The sequence below is a fragment of the Balaenoptera musculus genome, chromosome 11, assembly GCF_009873245.2.
Source record: "Balaenoptera musculus isolate JJ_BM4_2016_0621 chromosome 11, mBalMus1.pri.v3, whole genome shotgun sequence".
NCBI lineage: Eukaryota > Metazoa > Chordata > Mammalia > Artiodactyla > Balaenopteridae > Balaenoptera > Balaenoptera musculus.
In genome coordinates, this window is record NC_045795.1 from 103261466 (window position 1) to 103286451 (window position 24986).

The 24986-nt window shown below is 52.1% G+C and overlaps 1 protein-coding gene and 1 pseudogene across 1 annotated transcript; both read left to right on the forward strand.

Moving 5' to 3' along the window:
- Nucleotides 1–1514: 1514 nt before the first annotated feature.
- PRR20G (proline rich 20G) lies at nucleotides 1515–4651 on the forward strand. Its single transcript, XM_036870208.1, has 3 exons — nucleotides 1515–1612; nucleotides 2033–2091; nucleotides 4035–4651. Exons 2-3 carry the CDS (start codon nucleotides 2040–2042, stop codon nucleotides 4649–4651), a joined length of 669 nt encoding a protein of 222 aa, XP_036726103.1. The 5' UTR covers nucleotides 1515–1612; nucleotides 2033–2039.
- A 7497-nt stretch (nucleotides 4652–12148) lies between these two features.
- Nucleotides 12149–12724, forward strand: LOC118904312 (annotated as a pseudogene).
- The last annotated feature ends 12262 nt before the right edge of the window (nucleotides 12725–24986 follow it).

The following is a 24986-nucleotide window of genomic DNA, read 5'->3' on the forward strand; positions in this document are numbered from 1 at the left end:
CCAACTAGTGGGTGGACGTTCGTGCAACGGAAGAAGAGGCAGCAATCCAGAGGGAGGGTCCCCGATTCATCCTGCAACAGAGCTGAGTGCCAGCATCACACGGAGCAAAGGCAACCGGGGGCAAGTGCTGACTGCAGCACCCCGCTCAGCTGAAATTCCAGGGCAGGCAGATGGTCACCAGGGATGGAGAGCTGACCCGGGCAGCCTGGGGTTGGGGGAGGGGCTGACTGCAAAGGGGCCCAAGGGAACTTTCTGAGGTGATGAAAACGTTCTGTATCTCAATTGTGGTGATGGTTACCCAAGGGTGATACGTTTACCAAAATTCACTGGACTGTGTGTGTAAAAAGGATGCATTTTATCGAGTCTAAACTGTCCTTCAAAAAAGCTGATTTTTTTAAAAAAGAGAAAAGAAACAAACATAACATTGGGATTCAGTGGGACTGCATTATTTATACAGTAATTTTGGAAGACGTTTTAAAGCAACACTACGGTTCCCATCCCGTGCCTGCAAGGCTCTCTTCCTGGACTCCCGTGTTCACACCCGCCGTCTTAACGCCTGTGGAGGGAACCTCATGCACAGGTCTCCAGTCTCAACCTTTTTTCTGAGCTCCCAACCCCAGAACTGCCAACTGACTTCCTTACACCTGGTGGCTCAAATCTCTCTCAACCCAATGTGTAGGAACCAAGCTCGCAATCTTCCCACTCAGGGCAGAACCCTGGTACGACTTCCGTCCAAATAAACCCACTCCTTCCCCCTAAGGGTGTGTCCGGACCACCCGACTCTGGTTCTTCTTTCCCCTGTAAACGTCTTTCTACCTGTGGACCGTCTTCCTTTGCCACCCCCTGCCACCCACCTCATCAGACACCACCTCCGTCCCAGAGGTCCGCGCAGCCTCCTGGCCCCCTGACACGCTCAGTTTGTTCCCCTTTCACGGCCAGCGTGTCCCATTACGGCATCTCCACTGCGCTTGGAACCTGGGTGGGCTCCGTCACCCCTTCTGTCTAACCCCGCCTGGACCGGCGTGGAGGTGGGGCTCCCCCCTACCTGGAGCCTAGGTGCGTGCCCCTCCCCCCTCGGCCTGGCTTGAGTCCATTAATCCTTCCAATTCCAGCCCAAACACCCACCCTGGGTGCTTTCCCTGAAGACCTGCCCCACCCACCAAACCTAATCAAACCTCCTGTCAGTCACTTAACACAATCACAATCCTGCCTTTTTCTGTAATGATTAGATCAACCCGCCTTGCGCCTAGAACCCGTTTCTTCAAGGCGGGGTCTCTGGGCAGCAGAAAACTGGAACCCAATCAACTCTTCTTGGGTTAAGCTGGCTGGCCCGCCCTACTTCTATCCAATCACGACGGGTGATCCCGACAGACTTATAAGAGGGGCCTGGGTGGTTCAGGAGCAGCGAGTTTCCTGTAGGGCCCCTGAGAGGACAAGCCTGCTCTGCGGGAGATTCTTCTGAAGGCTGCCCTCAGGACGACGGCCGTGACTGCGGGCACCCCTGGACTCCAGCGCCTCAGGCCCAGGCCCCTCTTCCCGGAAGGGTCTCCTGGAAGCCGCTCTGCGTCTCCAGACCCCAGAGCCAGCCGCAGAGTCACGGCAGGGAGACTAGGTACGTGCCGGGCACCCCGGGGGGATGGGCACACCTTGGATGACCAGCCGGGGGCAGAGCCTCCGGTGCCCTGGGAGGGCCAGGGCCAGCTCCCCAGACAGCCTCGCCCCACCTCTGCTCCCCACCTTCCTTCCCTCTTCCCTCTGGGGAGGGAAAGCTCCTCCAATCGGCCCAAGGTAATCTCGTCTCTCCCACCTCGTCCGGGCACTTGGGATGAATTAGTGAACCCTCCTCCAGGCCAACCGCTACTGGCTCCTCTTTGAAAACAGTTTAACGGGTCACCCCAGACCCCTCCCTCCAGACACCGTGTCCCCCTGCCGCCAGCCCGACCCAGCGGGCTCCCGCCTGCGTGCAGTGGATGCGGGGGTGCGGAGGGGTGGCTGGGGCCCCCGGACTGACCCGGTTTCCTCTCTCGGGCAGATTCCTCATGCAGGAGCAGAGACCCTCCAAGCGCTTTCGCTCAATGGCCACTAATCAAGGTACGTGAGACGCCCTCACCCCCTTTCCAGTGCTCCCCAGTTTTGACTCTACGTTCGGTGTTTACTTGCATGACACAGAAGGCGTTTTGTGGAGAACAGCGGCCCTCGCCTCAGTTTCCCCTCCAGACACGACCATCTTCCTCTGTTTCTTAGCGCTACTTCCTGTTCTCTAAACGCCTCCGCTCCTGCCGACTTTCCCCAGTTAGACTTCATGCAGGGTCTTCCTCGGTTTCTTAGCGCTACTTCCTGTTCTCTAAACGCCTCCGCTCCTGCCGACTTTCCCCAGTTAGACTTTACGCAGGGTCTTCCTCTGTTTCTTAGCGCTACTTCCTGTCCTCTAAACGCCTCCGCTCCTGCCGACTTTCCCCAGTTGGACTTTACGCAGGGTCTTCCTCGGTTTCTTAGCGCTACTTCCTGTTCTCTAAACGCCTCCGCTCCTGCCGACTTTCCCCAGTTAGACTTTACGCAGGGTCTTCCTCTGTTTCTTAGCACTACTTCCTGTTCTCTAAACACCTCCGCTCCTGCCGACTTTCCCCAGTTGGACTTTACGCAGGGTCTTCCTCTGTTTCTTAGCACTACTTCCTGTTCTCTAAACGCCTCCGCTCCTGCCGACTTTACCCAGTTAGGCTTTACGCAGGGTCTTCCCTCCCAGCAAAGGAGTGTGTGGTTGCCGGTCACGAGTTCTCAGCATAATGCCCACCCTCACTTTCCACACTGGAGCCCCGGCCCCACCTCCCGCCCGCCTGCCAGGGACCCGTTACTCTGAGCGCAGACATCCTGTGCCCCAGGGTTAATTCCCCTCTTCTGAATTTTCCAGGACTTAGTAGTTGGGCTATTGTTTGCAAATTCAGTGTTCTCAAACTCTTCCGTGATTGTTTAAATTCACACCCAATCAAGTGCTCTACCAACTTCACCCCCTTCCAACCTGCTCCAGCCTAGACTGGCAGTCTCACCCCAGCCGTCACCCTGCCACCCCCCGCCTCGTCATCGGCTGGGGAATCCCATCCCCCTCTGGAACTCTATGCCCTGTTTCTTTTATCTGGTGTCCTTTTCTCTCTTGGCTTATTTTTTCTCACTGGAGCACCCAGCTCTCAACCCTCACCTCCCAGTTTTCCTAGCCAAGAACTGAGGAAAAAAATTAACCCATTTGGTGGTGACCCCAAGTCCAGCTCCAGCCCAGGCCCCCACCTGGATGACCCAAACGCCTTAGCATCATGAGGCTCAACCTCTGTCGTCCAAACCTGCATCTTCTTCCTCGGGAAAGGCTTCATGCCCTCCCGCCGGGGAAGGGGTGGGGCAGGAGCTCATAAAGGGTGGGCAGGAGGGCGCCTGCAGACAGACGGGTCACCCGGTCACCACCGGCCGCCGACCCCTTCGCGCCTCCCCCGAGGCTGCAGCCCCTCCTTCCCAGCACCCCTGCTCCAGGCACACCTCTTCCCTGCCCCCCAAGTCCAGCTGTGATGCCCTTGCTGCCTTCCTTTCAATGGCTCTCCCTGGACCGCAGGGTAAACTCAAGCCTGGCTCAGCTTAAGGAGGCCTTGGTGAGCTGCCCCTCGTGTCGTGCTGTCCTTCAGCTGCCCAGGTGTCCTTCAACTCGGGGAGCCGGGCTCCCAGCCTCTCTGCCCTCCCTGCCCCTCCACCGTCAGCGCCGTTACTTGGTTTTGTTTGCTTCTGTCTGTCTCTCCTATTTAAGTTTAGCGCAGCGAGGACAGGGGCTGTCATTTTTATTCAAATTGAATCTCTCTGGTGAACCTAGACTCCACGTCCCCATCAGTACAACGGGGATTACAATACCCGGCTGGCCAGGCAGCTGTGAGGGCTGAATGCTGTGGCCCGTGGGGAGTGCCCAGCCTGGAGGAGGCTTGTGGCCATCCAGGGGCAGCCCCCCCACCCCGGCCCCCAAGACTCCCTCTACTGAGTCTCTGCATCTCTCTCCACCTCAGGTGTTCATCCCCAGGAGACAGGCTGCCCTGGTGCAGAAGGCGGAGACCCTGGGGGGGCAGCCGGACCCCCGCAGCCAGGCCAGCCCTCGAGACCCTTTGCTTATGTGAACCCCATGAGATGTGAGACCCCCGCTTTCGTGGAATCGGCTCGCCTTGCACAGAGAGGCCGAGGCCGCCGCAGGGGAGATAGCCAGAGGGCTGAAAGAGGCCGGGTCAGGGACCCCCGCCTGCACAGGGACCCCCAACTGCAGGAGGGGCCGGGACGCCTGCTGGGGCCAGATCTGCATTTGGAGCTGGACAGCGGAGAGGTGCCCGAACAGCCCGCGGAGCCAGAAGCCAGGGAGACCCCTTTCACCAGAGCAGCCATGGCGGCTGCGGCACACGGACACGTGCTGCAGGACCCCGGCCCCAGCAGTGACACACCTGGGATGAGACCCCAGGGGCTGCCCAATGCCTCCGGGTTCTGGGGTCTCAGGGAGGTCCAGCCTTCCGCCTGTTCCTACGTTGGGTTCATACCCTCGGGCTCGGCTTTGATAGTCATGCAGACACCCTCCGGCACCTACCTGTATTCGGTCACAGTGCCCTATGCCCACCACAGCCAGCCCCTCTCTCTCTGACCTGGGCATTTGCTAAATACTCCAGGAGACCCTCCCCTCAACTGGAGTCCCATTCCTGTCCCCACTGTCTCCCCCGCTACCTGTACTGCCCGGACTGAGCCTGCAAGCTCCCCCAGGATCCCGGCAGGCCCAGGTCTGCTTCCCACAGGACAGGCAGTGCCGAGGGACAGAGCAGTGCACGGGGTGTCTAGGCAGAGGGAGCCCCAGGATGCTGACGAGACGGAGAAGCTGTGATCGGAGCTTCCCAGCGAGCGGCTGCAGGGTCACGATACTGACGGCGGTCCCCCAGCAGCCTGTGAAACGTGGCCAGTGGTTCCCCTCTGAAGAAAAACGCGGATCCTGAGTGGGTGTGAGAGTGACACACGTGGATGAGGCTTGGTTAAAGAGGAAATTCCAAGAGCTGCCTGTGAGGTGAGACGTACAGGGAAAGCAGAACTGGCCTGACATCTACACTCCCCCAAAAGCATCGGTGATTCCGAGAAAGCCATGAAGAGACCCCCTAGGATCCTGGAGAGCATACGACCCTTAGTCTCGAATTCCATAACCTGGACCGGGTGGTGCGCGGACAGGAGGGGCCGGGGCGCCGTCGAGGCACAGGAAAGGGGCCTGAATCCTAGTCAGAGCGGCCCGAAGTGGGAGCTTCCTCTGAGCTCGAGAGCTCACAGGCTGATAACAAAGCCCCTTCCTGTGAAAGCCGGCTCCAGGCGAGTTGTTTCGCTGCCTGCCCTGAAAGCACAGATAATGCTTTTCAGCCGGGGGAAAAAAAAAAAGAAGTGGGAAGAAAAGAGAAAGAAGTGGGATGCAAGAAGGACCAGAAAGCAAGGAAATGGGTAAACTGTATTATTAAGTCTGAATAAGTATGATCCTCGAAGAAAGATGAATAATCTGGAATTGAAATTCCAGAAGGGGACTTCCCTGGTGGCGTAGTGGCTAAGAATACGCCTGCCTGTAGGGGCTTCCCTGGTGGCGCGGTGGTTGGGAACCTGCCTGCCAATGCAGGGGACACGGGTTCGAGCCCTGGTCTGGGAAGATCCCACATGCCGCGGAGCAACTAGGCCCGTGAGCCACAATTGCTGAGCCTGCGCGTCTGGAGCCTGTGCTCCGCAACAGGGGAGGCCGCGATAGTGAGAGGCCCGCGCACCGCGATGAAGAGTGGCCCCCGCTTGCCGCAACTAGAGAAAGCCCTCGCACAGAAACGAGGACCCAACACAGCCATAAATAAGTAAATAAATAAATAAATAAAATTAAAAAAAAAAAAAAGAATCCGCCTGCCAATGCAGGGGACATGGGTTCATTCCCTGGCCCGGGAAGATCCCACATGCCACGGAGCAACTAAGCCCGTGCGCCACAACTACTGAAGCCCGCGCACCTAGAGCCCGTGCTCCGCAACAAGAGAAGCCACCGCAATGAGAAGCCCGCACACCGCAACAAAGAGTAGCCCCCGCTCCCCGCAACTAGAGAAAGCCTGCGCGCAGCAACGAAGACCCAACGCAGCCAACAAATAAAATTAAAAAAAAGAAACACTCCAGAAGGCATTGACGTCGAAATTTGGGGGATGTAGTTCAGAGGAGCTAAAAATTACTGAAATTCTAGTCCTGGAATCCTGTAGATGCTCAACTTGAGGGAGAAGAGGAACCCTGGGCATTTGTAAGCAGGTGGCCCCACTGTTAACTTCTAAAGGAGATGGAGTAGAATGAATAATTCCAAACAGACTGAGGAACACGTGGATCCAAGAAAATTTGACGAATCAAACAAAAGGCAGAGGGGGTAATAGAAACAAGGAGAAAGCAGGACACGTTTAAAACGCTAAGTAAGGAGCAAGTAAGTGGGTGGCGGCCTCCGTGCTCCTGGCTTCAAAGGGGATATTTTACACATTGACCATTAAGCAGGTGTTTCCTGTACTTTTCTCATAGACATGTTTGATCAAGTCTACATCACTCCCATCTTCTGAGTTTGATAAGAGGTTTATTATGAATTGGATTTTGTATTTTATTAAGTAGGCTTTGACCGCCTGATTTTGATTCATTTGTAAGAGAAAACGTCCAAGGTAAATGAAGAGAATTTTTCCCACGAAAGATTTTTTTCTTGTGTATCCAACCATCCCCTTAAATAAACCCTTCTCTCTGGCTTTTATTGGAGTATATCTTTTATTAAAATTTCACAGTTTTCATCTTACCAATGTCAGACGAGTTTACTGTAACCAGAAAAAGAAACACACAGAAAGACAAAGAACAAGTGTCTGCTTCCCCCACCCCCTGCCACAGCCGTATAGGCCTCTACGAACACATGTGTACTTAAAGGCATCTTTGGGGTTTTATTTTACAAAATGGGGCATGTGATCCTCCTGGGGTCACCCGGGGTGATTCAGGGTCCAGGCAGGTGTGGCAGGTGTGCTGGGGGTAGTGCTGGAACCCATTCTCCGTGTGAAGCAGGCGCCACGCAGACACCCAAGCTCGTCTGCAGTGGGAGCTGCTTCTTGCCGTCAACCTGGGTGCCCCGTGCTCAACCGCGCGTTGCGCCGTCACCTCCCTGGAAGCTGGCCGTCCCTCTGCAAGGCGCACACTTCAGGCTCTTCAGGGAACAACCCTCTGCTGACGGGCTGTTTCCACCACAGGACGCTTTGCAAAACACTTGTACGTGGACTCTTCAGTACTGGCTCTTTTAATTTTATGAAATAAATCCTCAAAGTGAGATTCCCATGTCAAACAGTAGGGCCATATTTTATCTTAATAGGTATTAAGAAATTGCATTCAATTAGGTTGTATCCGTATCAACTCCCATCAGCGGGATACGAAGGCGCCGGTTCCCCCCCCCCCCCCCAGTTTTCCCAGCAATAAATGTTGGGACGCCATAATTTTTGCCAATCTCTTGAATAAAAATTTGTCATTATTGTTCTAATTTGATTTCTCTTGACTACTAATAAGGTTTAGTATCTTTTTATGCTTTTATTGCCATTTCTATTTCTTTCTCTGTTAATAGCCGATACATATATTTTGCACAGTTTTCTATTGGGTTTTAAATCCTTTTCTTATCAATTTGTAGGAACTTCTTGGATATTGGAAACAGTGATACTTTCTTGTCCGCGGGGGTTTCTTATGCGCACTGGGTCCAGCCTCAGCTCACAGCCCAGCTTTCCCTGTGCCCAGCCCCCCGGCCCTGCTCCCTCCCCAGGGCCCATGTCTGCCATGCATGGCCCACCTTACAGCAGCATGGAACTGTTTCCTCAGTCACTTTGCTGTTTAGACATTGTCCAGGGTAAACTTGCCAATTCAGGGTTTCCAGGAATAGCTCAGTGTTTCCCCATTCCTCCCTCTTCGGGTGCTTTCACCTACATTCCTGAAGACTTGCCAATGTCCAGGTGTCAGGAGGCTTTTTCTTTCTTTCATTTTTAGGCACCTTTAGTTTCTTTAGTTTAATAATATACATATTAGAGTGGTGCCTAATCGATTCGGAGACACATATTCAGCCTTTATTAATGGGATGTGTGTCCTCAAACTTGAAGACCACTGGTCTCTATTTTATATATAGGAAGCAGACATCGTTTCAATAATAAATCTACATCAAGATAGTACAATCTAGGTGCCGGTCCTCTCACTGAGGACATGCGTGTTTCCACCTTCACGCCACCAAAGAAGGCATTCAAGAGCCTGGCACGCACCTTGGTCATCTGACAATTAGGACGTGTGTCAGGACCTGGAAGTACACTTGCAGGAAGACTGGCAGCAGATGCCACAAGGCGCCCTGGCTGGGGGCTGTGGACCTCGCCTCGCTGGTCACCCGTTCTCCACCCCGATGATTCAAGTCTGCACAAGAGAACTCTGGACGGCCCTCTGCCTTCAGGCGGGTAGGGACCCCCACTATCTCTCCTGCTCTCCATCGGTATGTTAAGTTTTCTCCACTTTCTCTACTCTCCTTTGGAAGTTATACAGTGTACTGGGTTGAACCATATGAAATTGCCATCATGTTGGTCAAACAGCAGCAATTTCATATTGTTCAACTGAATACAATTAATTTTTTAACACACATACTTGACTTCAAGTCTAATGTTAGTTGATCGCTATCCTTCTCTACCCTATAAGGACCTTTGGATATGTCTACCCTGCTCACTACCAGTTCCATTTTACATGGTATTATTGTCTTATATTTCAGTTCCATTTTGTCATCACCAAAATAATCATTATTAACACAATTAGTGTTTATCATCGATACTTATTTCACTCTATTTCCACGAGTCACCAATCTGTCTGCTGTCTTCATCCATTCCTCCTTTGTCTGGTGTTGTTTCCTTCTTCCTGAAGTACCTTCCTTAGAGATTTTCAGTAAAGAGCAGTTCATGGTAAGCTGTTTCTGAAACGTCTTTATAGCATGCACACTCTTGAATAATAGTTTAGCTGGATATAAAATTCTAGTTTGACAACTATATGTTTTCTCTCACTGCCTTGCAGATATTTTCCTGTTGTTTTAGGCTGCTCTTGTTGCTGTTTTGAAACTTCTCATAGCCCAAACACTGTGCTTGGGAGGTACAATTCTGTTCCTCTTGGGCCCTTTTACAACATCCTTTTTGTCTTTGATGTTCTGAAGTTTCCCTAGGAGATGTCCATACCTACATGTTTTTAAAACCTTTCTCTAGATTCATTGAGAATCTTCTACCTGAGAATACATTTAATAAAAAGTGGAAGATTCTAAGCTCTGATCACTTTCATTTTCTCTCTTTTCTCCTCTGGAACCCCTGGTTGATGTATACTGGGGTCATGTCATTCTAACCTGTGTGTCTCGCAACTGTGCTGCATTCTGTACTATGTTCCACTGGTTTTCCTTAGATCTGTCTTCTGCTTTACTAGTTTTTCTACTCTATTCAGTCAGCTCTTTCGTCTTGATTTAATGGATTCCTAATATTCCATTTTGTTCTTTTCTAAATCTACTGTGATTGGTTATTTGCTCTTTATTTCTGATTTTTATAAGACTTATTTCTTTCATCATTTTGAACATTGTTTTATAATTTCTCTCAGATTTTTCAGTTAACTAAAGTTTTCAGGGAACAAATCTTCCTGGTTTCCTTCCTTCCTTCCTTCCTTCCTTTTTTTTTTTTGCCAGCAAAATTTCACTCACGGTGAAATAGTCTCTTTTTTGGTGTCTGTGTACCTGTCTGTGTGCATATTTAGCTGATCCCAAGCAAGGTTTATATTTGCTGTGGAACTTCATGGTGCTTGGACTGTTAAAGTGACATTCCATGGTGGCCTTCTTTTCGCTTATGCCAGGTTTTGGGCGTGGGGTGGGTGTGCCACCACCCCAGGAACAGACTCCATGATAGTTTCTCAGCTTCTGGTCCCCACACCAGGAGGCAGTGTTTAAAGCCAGATTCTGGGTCCTCAGGAAGGGAAAGCCCAGGACTCTGGGTTTTCCTTGAGGATTACAGCCCCCTCCCCCAATCACAGTAGGGTCAGGCTTCCTTCCCTGAGCAGGTGTGCGAAGTGCATCCAATTCCCCACAGGGGTGTAGGAGTCACCTCAGCTTCCGTTCTTCCCCTCCTGTAGGCCAGGTGTGTGCACAAGACCCCGGCTCCCAATCTGTGGGCCCAAACTGGCCAGAGCTGCCGGTCCACGAGCCCGATGCCCCCACTCTCTCTCACTTCCCGCTTTGCTCTCACACCCGGACACCTTGCTTCCTGGCTTGCCGTCTATGCCAGCACGGAAGAAAAGCTAAAGGCACCGCCTCTGGGCCAGGCTGCTTGGGTTCCAACCCTGGCTGCACCACAGATGAGTTCCTTAGCCTCACAGCTCTCAGTCTTCCTGGTCGTCACACGGACATAGAGTCCAGCCTCGTGGGACTCTCAACTGAGTTCACAGACTCTAGGTGCTCAGCACTGTGCCCAGAACATGGCACACACCCAACAGACACTACCTGCTATCATTTCAAAGTGGGCGGGGTGGTTCTGTCTTACCCAGCACCCTACGTGCTGCTCAGGCTTCCTGTGTCCCCCACTTAATCTTTCCTGCTTGTTGTTTATGTGTGAACTGTGTGATCCCAGTTTTTCAGAGCTCTGGCTCTATTTTGGGGGGTGGGGTGCTCAATCACTTTGTTGGAAGGAATGGCATTCAAATGTAGGGAAAAATAAGCAGATGCTTTTGCACAGGTTATGGAAAGAGTAAAAAATGCAGTTCTGGTTTTCTAGTATTGTGTAACGAAACACTCCAAAACTCAGAGTCTTAGAACCTCCATTTTGTTTTCCTTCGCTCACAATGTAGTAGGTCAGGAATTCAGGAAAGGCTCTGCTGGGCAGGTCACCCTGACCCACGTGGCAACAGCTGGGATGTCGACAACTGACCCATTTCCAACACGGCTTTTACGCTCAATTGCAGATCGTTAATTTTCATCGCTGTGTAATGTCCAATATGTGAGTGTGCTTCATTTTATTCACCCAGTCTCCTGTAGGTGGGCTTTGGGGTTGTCTCCAGTTTCTTTTCCAGTATGAACATTTCTGTGCATTTCTTCTGGTAGACACGCCCAGGTTTCTGTCTTGGGCACACAGTAAGGAGTGGAATTGCTGAGTCAGAGGGCATGTAAATGCTCACGTTTATAAGATGACACTACAGTGATCGTTCTACATTACATGCCCTTCAGCCTGTGTCAGTTGATACTTAGTATTATCAGACTTCTTGCTTTTGGCCAATAAAACAATCTTGTAGTTTGCTGTAGCCTGTATGCATGTCTGAATCACTAGTGTCACTCAGGACCTCTGCAGGTGCTTTCCCTTTTGTGCAACAGCTGCTTTATCTTTTGCCCATTGGGTTTTTTTCTTTCTTCTTACTGATTTGAGGTGTTCTTTATTTAATCTTGACACCAATTTTTTGTCAGTCATGTTTTGCAAGTATAGTCTCATACTGTGACTTTTTTTTACCTGATTTAAATTGTCTTTTGACTTACAGAAGCTTTTAATAATGAATTAAAATATACCAGTCTTTTTCTTTTATGTTAGCACTTTTTGTACTTTAAGAAATCCTCTCCTACCTTGAAATCAGAAATCCTCACCTATATTTTCTTCTAAAGATTTTTAAATTTTTCTTTAGATATTTGCTTTGACACAAGTTCTTAATCCATCTGGAGAGGATAATTTAATTTTCTGTGTATAACTTAATTTTTTCCATATGGATAACCAATTATTCCAGGTACACATTGAAAACTCACTTCTTTCCCTGCTGGTTTGCCATGTGACCTGAGTCATTAATAGAAGGTCCATATGTGCACAGATATGTTTCGGAACATTCTATTTGTTCCACTGGTCAATTTTTTTTACCCTTGAACTAATACCACACAGCATCCCTTACTAAAGTTTTATAATGTCTTGGTACCTGGCAGAGCAAGCCTACCTTCCTTTTTTAGAACACAATTCTAATGAATTCCAATTTTAGAAGCAAATGGACAAGTTCTATAAAGGATCTTGTTGAGTTTTGATTGAAGTTGTATTGAATCATTAGATAAATTGAGGGAGATTATGTTATGATATTAAGTTTTCCAATTTATAAACATGGCCTCCTGATCAGTTACACGACCAATGCCTTTCCTGGAGAGTATATCCCCGCTGTCTTTGACAACTATTCTGCCAATGTTACGGTGGATGGAAAACCAGTGAATCTGGGCTTGAGGGATACAGCTGGACAAGAAGATTATGACCAATTACGTCCCCTATCCTATCCACAAACAGATGTATTCTTAATTTGCTTTTCTCTTGTGAGTCCTGCATCATTTGAAAATGTTCACGCAAAGTGGTACCCTGAAGTGCGACACCACTGTCCCAACACTCTATCATCCTGGTGGGGACGAAACTTGATCTGAGGGATGATAAAGACACGATTGAGAAACTGAAGGAGAAGGAGCTGACACCCATCACCTACCCGCAGGGCTTGGCCATGGCCACAGAGGTCGGTGCCGTCAAATGCCTTGAGTGCTCGGTGCTCACGCAGCAAGGCCTCAAGACAGTGTTTGATGAAGCTATCCGGGTGGTTCTCTGCCTGCCCCCCCCCCCCGCCCCCCACCCCCGTCAAGAAGAGGAAGAGAAAATGCCTGCTGTTGTGAATGTCCGGGCCCCAAGACCCTTTGTACGCTTTGCTCAAACGGTGGAGCCTTCGCACTCAGTGCCAAGTTTTTGTTACAGATTAGTTTTTCCATTAAACCGTTTTGAACCAATCAGTAATTTCTAGGTTTTGTTTGTTTAAAGTGTAAGAGTTCAAACTTTCACATTCTATTAAAGTTTAGCCCTAAAAAAAAAAAAAAAAAAAGTTTATTAGGTTTTCTTTTATATCCTGCAGGAAAATTTTACAAATTTCTGCATACAGGTCTTTACAACTTTGGTTAGACTTATCTCGTTATATTTGTTGTTTCTGTTGCTATATAAATGGTAGAAACATTTTAAAGTTTCTCGATGATGTACAGAAACACAGTTGACATCTGTATATGCAATGTGCGTATGGAGCTTACGCTCAGCTACGTGGCTCAACTCTATTATTGCTAGTAATTTGTTTCCAGATTCTTTTTGATTTTCTAAATGGAAAATCATATCATCTGCAAAAAATAAATATCTGCTTTAATTTTTCCCTTGCCAATCCATGTCTTCAATTTCTTCTTCTTGAGTTATTTCACTCTCTGAGATCTTTAGTTCTTTTGTTTGATTTCAAGGCAAATGCATAAATAGAATTCTCTTCACCATCCGTGCGCTTTCCCTGGGCGTCTCATTCATGTGCATAACGTCGGTGAGGGTAGCAGCTCCTCAAGCTCCTTTTATCCCAGCTCTCCCCTGGCCCCCGAGCCCAGCATCCAACCCACCCATCACGGTGCCCCAGGGACGTCACACAGCTCTCTGCCCACTGAGTTCAAAGATGAAGCTGCTTCCGATGCAGCATCCTCTGTCCACGAGGGCCTCCCATGAACACCCGGGAGCCTTGGTGTACGCTCGAGTGTACACCCCCCCGTCTAGCCACCAACACCCAACACATTCTACCTCCAGAAAAAATCTTAGGTCGGTCCAGTGGTTAACTGGGAGATTGGGATGGACATGTATACACTAATATGTATAAAATAGATAACTAATAAGAACCTGCTGTAGAGCATAGGGAACTCTACCTCACTTCACTATACAGTAGAAACTAACGCAACATTGTAAAACAACTATACCCCACTAAGAATATTAAAAAAAAAAAAAGACTCCGCCTTCCAATGCAGGGGGTGCAGGTTTGCTCCCTGGTTGGGGAGCTAAGATCCCACATGCCTCGCAGCCAAAAAACCAAAACACAGAACAAAAGCAAGGTTGTAACAAATTCAGTAAGGACTGTAAAAATGGTCCACATCAAACAAATCTTTTTTAAAACACCCTTAGCTCCGTCCTCTTCTCCCCCTTCCTCTGCTCACCCACCAAGTGCTCCCTAACTCAGGTGCCGTCTCCTCTTTCCCGATCGCAGCCACAGCCCTCCAACTTCCCCTCCTCATCCTGGCTGTGCCCTCTCCCGATCCTCTCCGTCTTTTCGGAGAAGCACTCTTTCCAAAACGAGTGGCACACCAATTCCCTACCCTGCGTAGACGCCGCTGACGGCCTCCCACTGCCGTTCTTGAGGTGACTGTAAAGAGGCGGACTCACTGGCCTCACCGGCTGCTCGGCCCCCTCCCACTGTCCCCTCCTCGGGCACTCTGGCCCTGACACGCTCTCCAGGACCTGACACGCTCTCCGAGACCTGACAGCTCTAGCCTGTTACTTAGCCCCTGACTTGCGCACGTCTAACATCATCTCACGTGTCATGGGTGGAAGCTCTACCGCTTCTGCAAAGACCGACAGAAGACCCGGGTGCAGCAAGCAGCAGCAGGTGCAGGCTTTAGCGTGTGGCTCGGTACCGGTCCCCACAGAACGCTGAGCGAAGCCATCTCTTGTCAGGAGCCCAAACTGAGGCTGGCCGGGTGCGTGGCTAACTCGGAGGAGTGGGGATGGGGCTAGGCGTGGCCCCTGGGACAGGGGGGATCTCAAGTGTGGAAAGGCAGGAATGGCATCAGCCTCCCTGCCCACGGAGGGGCCCAGAGAGGGGGCTGGGGTCCAGGTGGCAGCCCCTCACTGACTCCTACTCAGGCCAGGCCGCCAGGAAGGGAGACCTTGTTCCCTGTGCCCCTCCCACCCACTTCCCTAATTGCCAGCATTGTGAGGCAGGGGCCATGGCATTCAAGGTCCCGCATACCTGGGCACAAACCTGGCCCGGGCTGGCCATGTGCGCTGGGCCAGTCCCGAGCCCGGCCGTTCCCGGCGTCCCTGTCCGCGCAGGGGGCCAGGGTGAGGACTGATGGAAGCCAGCGTTGGGGACCAGCAGTGTGACCGCGTCTCCATCCAGGAGGGCCTGGCCCCAGCGCTGCGGAGGTGAACACCAACTCCCAGTCCCTACGCGAGCCCACCCTGCCTTCCCGCCCACCCTCCCGCTGCAACGTCGTGCTGCCCCGTGGGCAGCGTCTTCCGGCGCCCACAGCCTGTCTGGTCCCCCACCCGCTCGGTGGGCGGGCAGGCGGGTTGTTAACAGCAACGTTAGTAACAGCATCTATCGAACGCCTCGCTTGTGATGTACGTGGCACTGAGCTAAGCATTTTAGATGCATTATCTCTACTGACCCCACGGCAGCTCCCTTAGCACTTGTTTCCTTGTAAGATTCTTTAGAATTCACGAGACTCCGGTTGTTATGCTTGAGCGAGTTGCGCTCCAGAGACGGAGGCTGCCTGGCCAAGGTCACCTAGCAACCCGGCGGTGGGGGAGGCTCCGTCCTCTGTGCAGCCCGACACCCGCCTCTGGAGCCGGGCGCCTGCTCCCTTCTCCGCGGTGGGCGCTCCCCTCCCCACCGCCCCCCGTGCCCTCGTGGCTCCAGGCTGCGAGCATGCGACTAGGGTCAGTTCGAGGCTCGGGTGGCACCACGTTTCAGGCAGAGACCAGGGTGTGGTCCTCTCCGGGGCCAGCGTTGGCCATCAGGGCCTGCCTACCCGTCGGTTAAAGGGTCCACGTGAGCTGGGGTCAAGGGTCAGAGCACGGCTGCCAGAGGCCAGCATGCGGCCGGGGTCAAAGTCAGCGTGTAACTGGGTCAGGGGCTGGAACACCCGTGGGTTCCGGAGTGACTGTGTGGCTGGGTCAAGAGTCAGAGTGGGGCTGAGGTCAGGGGTCAGCGGCTGGCCAGCCACCGTCATGAGGCTGAGCCCAGCGAGAACCAGACCCTCGCCCTGCCCCATCAGGCCAGCACCCCCTTGCCCACGGCCCCAGCATGGAGAGCTCAGGGGGACGGGGGGGTCCCTAGGGCCAGGTGACCTGCACGGGGCCCCCAGGGAGCCCCAGGGGTGGTCTGCTGCTGGGCTGGGTGGGGCGTCATAAAGAGGAAGAAAGGGGGTCTCTAGGGCAGCTCTGGGCCCTGGCCCCTTGCATCCCCACCCCCAGGGCCACCAGGACCTCTCCAGGGGCAGACCAACCCCAGCCCCTCTGCTCAGGCGCCATCACGCCTCGTGGGACCAAATGCAGCCTCTGCTGGCCCGAGACCCCCAGCTGGCTGCCAGGAGGTCATCCGCTTTCCTACATCTTCCCTGGGGTTCCCTCCTGCGGGACGCTTCCCAGCCCGTAACTTGGAAATCCTCTTCACTCTTCAAAGCCACCCCGGACACCTGCAAGCCCCGCCGCATCCCCGCCAGAGCGGTCACTTCCCAGACCCCTCGGCACGCACGTCGCCTGGTCTCGTCCCTGCGGGGTTCAAGCCACAGGTCGGGGCGGGGGACACAGGTCGGGTAGGAAGGTTCACAGTCTCCGAGATGAGTGGCAGCAACTCCTCTGCACGAGGAGGTGGGCTTCTCATCACATCCCGGAGAAGGGCTCAGCGGGCTTGCGCATCTGCCGGCCTGCTAACTCGTGAGCCTCCCTTCCTGAGGGGCAAGAGGAAAGGGCCGGCTGAGAGCGGATCCGTGAAGGCGGAGCTCGGCTCTGCTGTCACAGCCGTCCTGCTGTCTGGGTTCCTTTCCACCCGGCGCGGGTGACAGGGCTCCTCGTTAACAATCAACCTTCTCTCTGAAACACCAGGAGGGGCAGGAGTGCGTGCCACGCACCGGGCGCTGCCCAGCCCTGCGCCCCGACAGACCCCCTTTCCTGTGGCCGCAGGAGCCCCGCCCAGGCCTCACAGCCTGCGGAAGAGTTGGACTCATTGAAAATAATTTCCTGGCCGGAGTCATTACCTTCTGCCGGCAGAGGCCGTCCAACTCCCTCAGCAAGAATCAGAGCCTGCCGGCCCCTGGGGACCCTTCACCCCGAGGAGAGGTGAGGCCGGAGATCAGGCCTGCCCAGTAACGAGGGACGAGCTGGCACTCCCGGCCCCGAGCCCTCTGCAGGAACGACTGAGACCCGGGGCACAGTCCCGGGGCTGAGGCAGTCACTCCCCACTTTCCTGGCGGAGAGATCACGTCTCAGAGGGGCAAGGCACCTGCAGATACGCGGCACAGCCGTGTCTGGGAGCCTGGCTGTCGGAGCGGGGCCAGGCTCACCACCATATGGGGGTGCCAGGGCTCAGGGCCAGCAGTGCTGGCTGGAGAGGCAGAGCCACCTGGTGCCTGATGGGCCTGAGCTGCTGAGGGCTTTGGGGTGACTGCACCTGGGCGGGGTACAGGACAGGCTCATGGCCAGAAGCAGGTGGTCACAGGCCTAAGGGCCGGACAGGAGCACCCAGGTGGAAGCCTAGGCAGGTGGGCAGCCAGAGCTCCCAAGGCCAGCAGCACCCAGCAGGTGACCCCCTCCTGCCCTGCCGGGCTGGCTCTGGGCCAGGCGACCCCTTACTGTCTGAACACTGGCTGCGCCTGGCGAGCACCACAGGCCCTGAAGCACCCCCATCACCGGAACTAGGAAAACTTCCCTGGCACCTGGGAGGCCCTGGTCACCTGCCAGGTGTGATCCACGTGTGATGAGAGGTGCCAGACGGGCCTTCCTGTCTGAAACACACAGGAGCGCACGTACCACTATGGGCTGAACATCCGTGCTCCCGGATTCACGGGAAGCCCTGACTCCCAGTGTGGCTGTATTTGGAGACGGGGTCTCTGAGGAGACAGTCAAGGTTACACGAGGCCATCAGGGTGGGGCCTGATCCTTATAAGAAGAGGTAGTAGGGAGAGGGACTTCCCTGGTGGCACAGTGGTTGAGAATCTGCCTGCCAATGCAGGGGACACGGGTTCGAGCCCTGGTCCTGGAACATCCCACATGCTGCGGAGCGACTAAGCCCGTGCGCCACAGCTACTGAGCCCGCGCTCTAGAGCCCGCGTGCCACAACTACTGAGCCCGTGTGCATAGAGCCCGTGCTCCGCAACAAGAGATGCCACCGCAATGAGAAGCCCGCGAACCGCAACGAAGAGCAGCCCCCGCTCGCCGCAACTAGAGAAAGCCCGCGCGCAGCAACGAAGACCCAACGCAGCCAAAAATAAATAAATAGATTTATAAAAAAAAAAAAAGAAGAGGCAGGGAGAGCCCGGCTCCCCCCGCCCCACTGCGTGCACCAGGAAGAGGTAGTCCGAGGGCGTCTGCAGCCCGGGGGGGGGCGCCCCCCGAACCCAACCACACGGGCACCAGCCTGCAGACCTGTGAGGAGCCACACACGTGGAGAGATCCTGTCTCGGTGTGAAGCGGAGCGTGCGATCAAGGAGGGGAGGGGGAACAGGGAAGGACCCTTCCTCAGACTGACGCCCACGCATCAAGACTGTGCACCTGGGGGGCCCGGGGCCACCCCCGTGGCCTCATGCCGCACAGCAGAGACCCTGGGGCCTTAGGAGCTTGGGGGTCCGGGTCCCACCCCTAGAATCTGAGCCACCACAGTCACGTTTACACCAATCAAAGTGGACTTTCGGCCAGCAGAGTATTGTGAGGGTTAGGAGGGCGGCAGGGGTTAAGAACGCATATCAGGATCCTCAACTTGCATGCCCCGAATAACAGAGAACCACAACCGCCAGGCGTATGACAGGTCCCATCTCGCTAACCCTTTAAGTCAAATGGAAAGACGGCTGGTCTAGCATTTTCACCGAGTAGGTTTGCAAAGCCCCCAGTTGCAGTCAGTAAGTACACAGGCTCACTGGACGCTGACGGGTACCAGCTTCTGGAAGCCCAGGGTGTGCACATTAACTTGCAGACCCTCGGCCTCAGCATCCTCTCCCGTGACCAACACACTCTACCCCACAAGCGCGGCAGTGCGTGGAGCGCGTGCGCAGGTCTGTGGTGGCGTCAGGGGTCGCCTCCATCTGCCAGATCCAGCACAGGAGGTCGCCTCTGTACGGCGGGTTGGAGCAGGCTCAGCGGGGGCGGGCCCTCCAGGAGGCCCTGCTTGATGCTTTCGAGCCCAAGGACAGCGGGGACCAGAGGGCAACGCCAGCCGCTCAGGGAAGTGCCCGGATGGGCGGGGCAGGGGACGGCTGGAGGGTCGACAGACTGAAGACCCCGCTCGGCTGGAAGAAGTGCCGGGGTCTGAACTTGCGGGGTCGCGTGGGCCGAGGACCACTTCTGGGCCTGGCCACGGGGAGGGGGGCCGCTGGAGGGCGGGGCGCCGCAGCAGAGGAACAAGGGCCAGGGCAGAAAGACCCGGATGGGAAGGAAGGGTGCCCGCAGGTGGAGGGCGGGGCAAACCCCGACACACCCCGCCCCCCAGGCTCGCAGCGCCCTCGACCCAGGGCTGAGGGTGGAATCCAGCTCAGGACCGAGAGACAGAATTACCCTTCCACATCTGAAGTCTCTGGGAAAAGTGAACGCGCTACAGATCCACAACCCAGTGGCTGGATCATTTCGCAGAACAAGTGATAAACGAACAATCTGGAAAAGAAAAGGCTTTCCTGGCCAAGTCACCAAAGGCAGAAACCACTAAAGGCAAATTGATGTGATGACAAACTTTAAAACATCTCTCTGCACAAAACCCCCAAACCCAAAAACAAGCAAAACACCAGAAACAGAAAAGCTACGGACAGCTGAGTCACAGGGAAAGATTTTCAAAGGCCAATAAACACATGAGAATCCTTCAAGAGTAATTACAGAAACTTTAAAAAATGTTAGGCCGTGATATATTTTTCATCTGTCCGATTGGCATATTAAAGACTTTAACAGGTGGCGTTGGAGGCTGTGAAGAAAAATGCATTCACCTGCACGGCTGGGGGACTCTCCATCGGGGAGAAGTGATTTGGAAATTGCTCTCACATTTGAGACGTCTATTCCCTTTGGCCCTGCTGTTCTGCTTCCACATCCAAGACGAGCTGTTAACTGAAAGGGGCAATTTCAGCTCCAGTGGGAGGCGTCTCTGTGGTGGAAGTGGGTCCATGGAGATCTAGTAGGGGAGCAGAACAGGTGGGTGGGCTGCAAACCAGCCCCCAGGGCCCCTCCAGCTCCACGCCTGCCCGTGGGGACCACAGGGGCCCTGAGCATTGCCAGGGGCTTGGCTGTGAGGGGGAGGGCGCTGGGTGAGCATGCGGGGGACAGGCCGGGGAGGGCCCAGGCTGGCGAGGTCGCCTCTGGGGACCGGCAGTGGAGGAGGACACGGAGTGTCCGTTTTTACTTCCTGCGCTTCTGTGTACCTTACTTTCGTAACTAAAATCCCGAATGGAAGATTTATTTTTTTCAGATGAAAACAAAATCAGGCCTGGCCCAGTCGGCCGGTGTGGTGATTGCTGGCACTCATTCCCACCACTCTCGTTACTGTCAGGCTGGCTTGGACTGAACTTGAGCCGGGCTGGGCAGCTCGAGGGGGCGGGGGCGGGGGAGGCTGGAGCCGCCCACACAGATTCCTGGGAGCAGAGGGAGGCGGGGAAGGGTGGCCGATGCTGTGTCTCAGGAACACTCCCTGAGCTAAGGAGAGGGCCAGGAAGGGGGATAGGAAAGTCCGGGGCTGGTCAGGGGTAATCTTCCAGCAGGGGGAGGGACTGGTCTGGGCGGGGAGCAGGGAGGGCCGGGGGGCCGGGGCCTTCACCTTTGACCCGGGGGAGGGGGTGGGGTTGTGCGGGCGGTGAGAGGGTGTGAGGTCAGGGGTACATTCCTGAGCTTTGAGGGGAGAATTCACCTGCCCAGGGAAAGGGTGCAGAGACCAGGACAGGGCCTGGGAAGGCTCCTTACCATAAAAGGAATCCTCCCAAATGATCATGCATTTCACACCTTTCCACTTGCAAACTCAATGCTGTTTGTTTGGGGATCTGAACGAAATGGTTTCCAAAAAAACCCAAAGAACGGTGAGACCCACACTAAAAAGGATGCCCCCAGACACCTGCGAAGGACTGCCCTGGGCCGGGGTGGGGCAGAGACAGGGAGTCTCTGAAGTGGGGGATCCGTGTGGGCACCAGGTGTCCAAGTGAGGACACCCGCGTCCCACACGGAGGGAAAATCACGGAGGGAACCGCGACAATTAGGAATGTGTCCACTCGCACCAGCGCAGGAGAAAGGCGCTGATGAGGGAAGAAAAACCGCATCTCCCCTCGGCCCCTCCCCGCCCCACCCCGTCCCGGCACGGGAGGCGGGGGGGGGGGGGGGGGGGGGGGCTTTGCCGTTTGTTTCCTCCGCACCCACAGCCCCATAAACCCAGGGAACAGATGCAGACGTCTGGGGGCCAGGCAAGAAGAGCGGCTTTTAATCCACCAGCAATCCTTAAGCTGCAGCGGGGGGCATGCCTCTGGGCCGGGTTCTGGGTAGCTGACCGGTTTCCCGGAATCTCACAGCAAATAGGGGTCCGTTTTGGCCTTGACTTACATGAGTCCCCACATGGGTCCTCCCAGCCCAGCCACTCGGGTATCTGTCTGCCCTGCACTGACCCCAGAGCGCTCTGACCCCAGTAAGCGGTGACGTCTGCTCAGACACGGGACCCCCACATCTTCCCTTAACCCTGGGGGTCTTGTTAAAAGAAAGACTGTGACTCAGCAGGTCTGGGTGAGGGCTGAGATTGTGAATTTCTCACAGGCTCTGGTGATGTCCTGTCTGCGGTCCACACTGAACCATCCAGGGCTCATCTGGCTCTAACTTTCTTCACCCCCTGCTGTTTTAGGGTCCTTCCATGAGGCATCTCACTGGCAAATAAGCTATTCCATGGTGTTCACCTGCCCATTTTCTTATCCAGTTATTCCAGACGGGCCTGCGGGCTGTTTCCAGCATGGGAGCTTGTCCGGGGACATGGGGTCTTCAGGGTGGGCTTGCCCTTACCTTGCAGAAACCCCCTTGGTCAGCAACGGGTCCACCATCCCAGCCAAGAGGGACCACCAACACGGGCATTACCCAGTTTTTAATTTTTACCGACCTGGTGAGCAAAGGTGAACCCCTGCAGTTTATTTTGCATTTTTCTAATACACAGGACTTTCTCCTTCCGTGTTGGTTAGCCTTTGGAGTTTCTTCCCCACAGAGTTTTACGTGCTCTCTGTTAAGGCAATCCCTAGACATTATACTTTTTGTTGTTGTTATGAATAATATCTAATTCATTATATTTATTACATTTTCTAACTGGTGTCGAGAAATGCTATTGATTGTCATAAATTGATCTTGTATCCACCAACCTTGATCAATTATTAGATTTTAAGATTTATATTGTGATGCTTCTTTTATATGACATATGTGTAAAACATCATCTATATAAATGACATACATGTATAATGAATGAAGTGACATGTGTACATTTACATAAGACATAATAACAGTTTCATCTCTTCTCTTTACAATCCTCACCCCTCCTGGGTCTGCTTCTTTCCTCCTGGTGTCGGCCTGGCCCTCCGGTTCCATGTTAAACACCAGTAATGAATGAAGGCATCTCTGCCTTTAATAGAACCTTTAAGAGAACGTGTCTAAAGTTCCTGCATTAAGTAGAGTGTTTTGGTGTATTACCTTTATTAAGCTAAGGAAGCTCCCTTCTATTCCTACTTCATCAAGAAGTCTTATTATTGTTGTAGTTGTAATTAATGTTTTCATTATAAATAGATGTTGAATTTTATCAATGATTTCTCAGCATCAATTGAAATAATCATGAATTTTCTCCTTTAATAAATCATGAAAACATCAATATATTTTCTAATGTGAAAACATCCCTGCATTCCTGAGATAAACCCTACCTGGTTATAACATATATTTTTTAATACATTTACACTCTATTAAGGCATTTGCATTTATATTTGTAAGAAATACGAGTTTCTCTTCTTTTCCTTTTTTAAAATTCAATTTAGGAATCAAGATTACACCAGCCTCCTAAAATGAGCTGAGCAGTTTTTACTCTTTTTGGACATTCTAAAATGACTTGGATAAGATAGGAATTAACCACCACTTAAGAGTTTGGTAGAAATCCCCCATAGAACAGTCTGGGTTGGGGGCTCATTGGGAAGGGAAATATTAGATTTCAATTTATTTAATAATCATTGGCTTATTCAAATTTTCTATTTCTTTTTGCACCACTTTTTTCATTTTCTATATTCCTAGAAATTTATCTACATCACTAGGTTTTCCAATCTATCAGCAAATAATTATTATACCTTTTTATTGTTGTAAAAATTCTATTGTATCCAAAGTTAATTTCCCTTTTTCATTCTGTGAGTATATATTTTTATATTTTTTCTCTCTCTCTTCCCCTCTCTCTGCTTTCGGTATAGTCAGTTCTGTTGATCTCTATTTCAGTGAATTCTGATCTTTATTATTTCCTTCCTTCTTGCTTTGGGTTTGCTTTGTTGATCTTTGTCTGATGTCTTTCTTTGAATGTCTAGTGCATTTTTTCTACATTTTTTATTCCTAGTCATTTTATTTAAAACCAAAAATTTCCTAGTAAATTCTGCTTGACCACAACAATTTCATATTGTTGACTTATGAAGATTTAATAATTTTCAGATTTCTGTTTTAAACCAAGGGGTAGTTAGTAATGTGTAATTTAGTTTCTGGCCACATGGGATTTTTTGGCAGCTTCTTTTCATAATTAAGTTGTGATTTTATTACACTGTGTTATCAAACAAAATCTCTATGATGGTGACTTCAGGGGAACAAGCTGAGACCTCCTTTGTGGCCTAACAAATGGTCGGTCTTTCATGTGTGTTCAAAAAGAATGTGTATTCTCTGTTTATTTGGAGTACAGATCTCTATATACCAAAGAGCCAAACTTACTGGTTGAATTACTCAGCTGTTTTAGGCCAATCCTGTTATAACTGGGGGGATATTGGGATTAAGGGGTATCATGATTTGACATCTTTTCTCTACCATCTTCTGTTCTCTCTGCCATAGTGTGGGGCAAGGTCTGGGTCCAAAACAGCAGAGTGGGAAGGATGAAAATAAAGTTTAGAGAAGGTTGAAAGGGATGGTTCTGTATTAGTCAGGGCTCTCCAGAGAAGCACAACCAATAGGATGTAGATAGACAGATAGAGGGATAGAAAATGATTACAAGGAATGGCCTCATGCGATTCTGGAGGGTGGCAGGTCCCAAGGCCTGCAGGGTCAATGGGCAGCTGCACCCAGAGAGGCGTGGGAGCCCTGAGCCCCTCGCTGTGTGCACTGCCCTGCGCATCTCTTACGTTCGGCTGTTCTCCAGTTGTATCCTTTATGATAAACCGGTCATCTAGTAAGTCAACTGCTTTCCTGAAGTCCTCAGGCGGTGGGTCGGGGGAACCCCCAACATGTAGTCAGCCAGGCACAAGTGTGGGCAGCCTGGGTTCCCCACCTGCAGCTACCTTTGAAGAGTGGGGGAGGGGTCATCTTATGTGACCGACCCTTAACCCTGGGGCCTGACACCAACTCTGGTCTTTAGCGTCAGAATTGGTTGTTGGACACCCAGCTGGTGTCAGAAAACCAGAGCCAGTGTTAGGGGAAAACCCTTCAAGGACTTATAAAGGCTTGTGTTTTCTCCTCAAGGTAAGAGATAAAGTCATTTACTGAGAGAAAACATGGTTCAATAATCTAAAAAGAAAGATGTAAATGTTGAGTAAAATATTAAATCCCCAACTTTGGAGAGACAGTGTGATCTGATTATTAAGCCTAGAACTGATTTCCATCGTCACTGTTTTGCTAACTGGTGACCTTGGGAAGTCCTTCAGCTGTGTTCTGCCTCTGTGTCCTCATCTGTAAAATGGGAGCGTGGTGGGCCCTGCCTTGGAGTTCTTGCGAGACTAAAGGGAAGGTTCTCAGCTGTCCTTAGCTCACACGAATTATTAAAAACCCAAGAGAAGAGATTAAAAAGCCTTAAAATATTTTTAATAAGGTGACCAGTTACAAAATCAATAGGCAAAAATCCAAAGCTTTTCTAAACACCAGCAGCAATAAGAAAGGAAATATCACAGATGGGCCTCCAACCACAAAAACAAAAAATGCCAGAGAGGATATAACAGA

Excerpts from the sequence above, each read along its gene's own strand:
- PRR20G (XM_036870208.1), top strand. The coding sequence starts at position 2,040 with ATGCAGGAGCAGAGACCCTCCAAGCGCTTTCGCTCAATGGCCACTAAT. Across the intron at positions 2,092-4,034 it reads CTCAATGGCCACTAATCAAG|GTGTTCATCCCCAGGAGACA; the intron begins GTACGTGAGACG and ends TCTCCACCTCAG.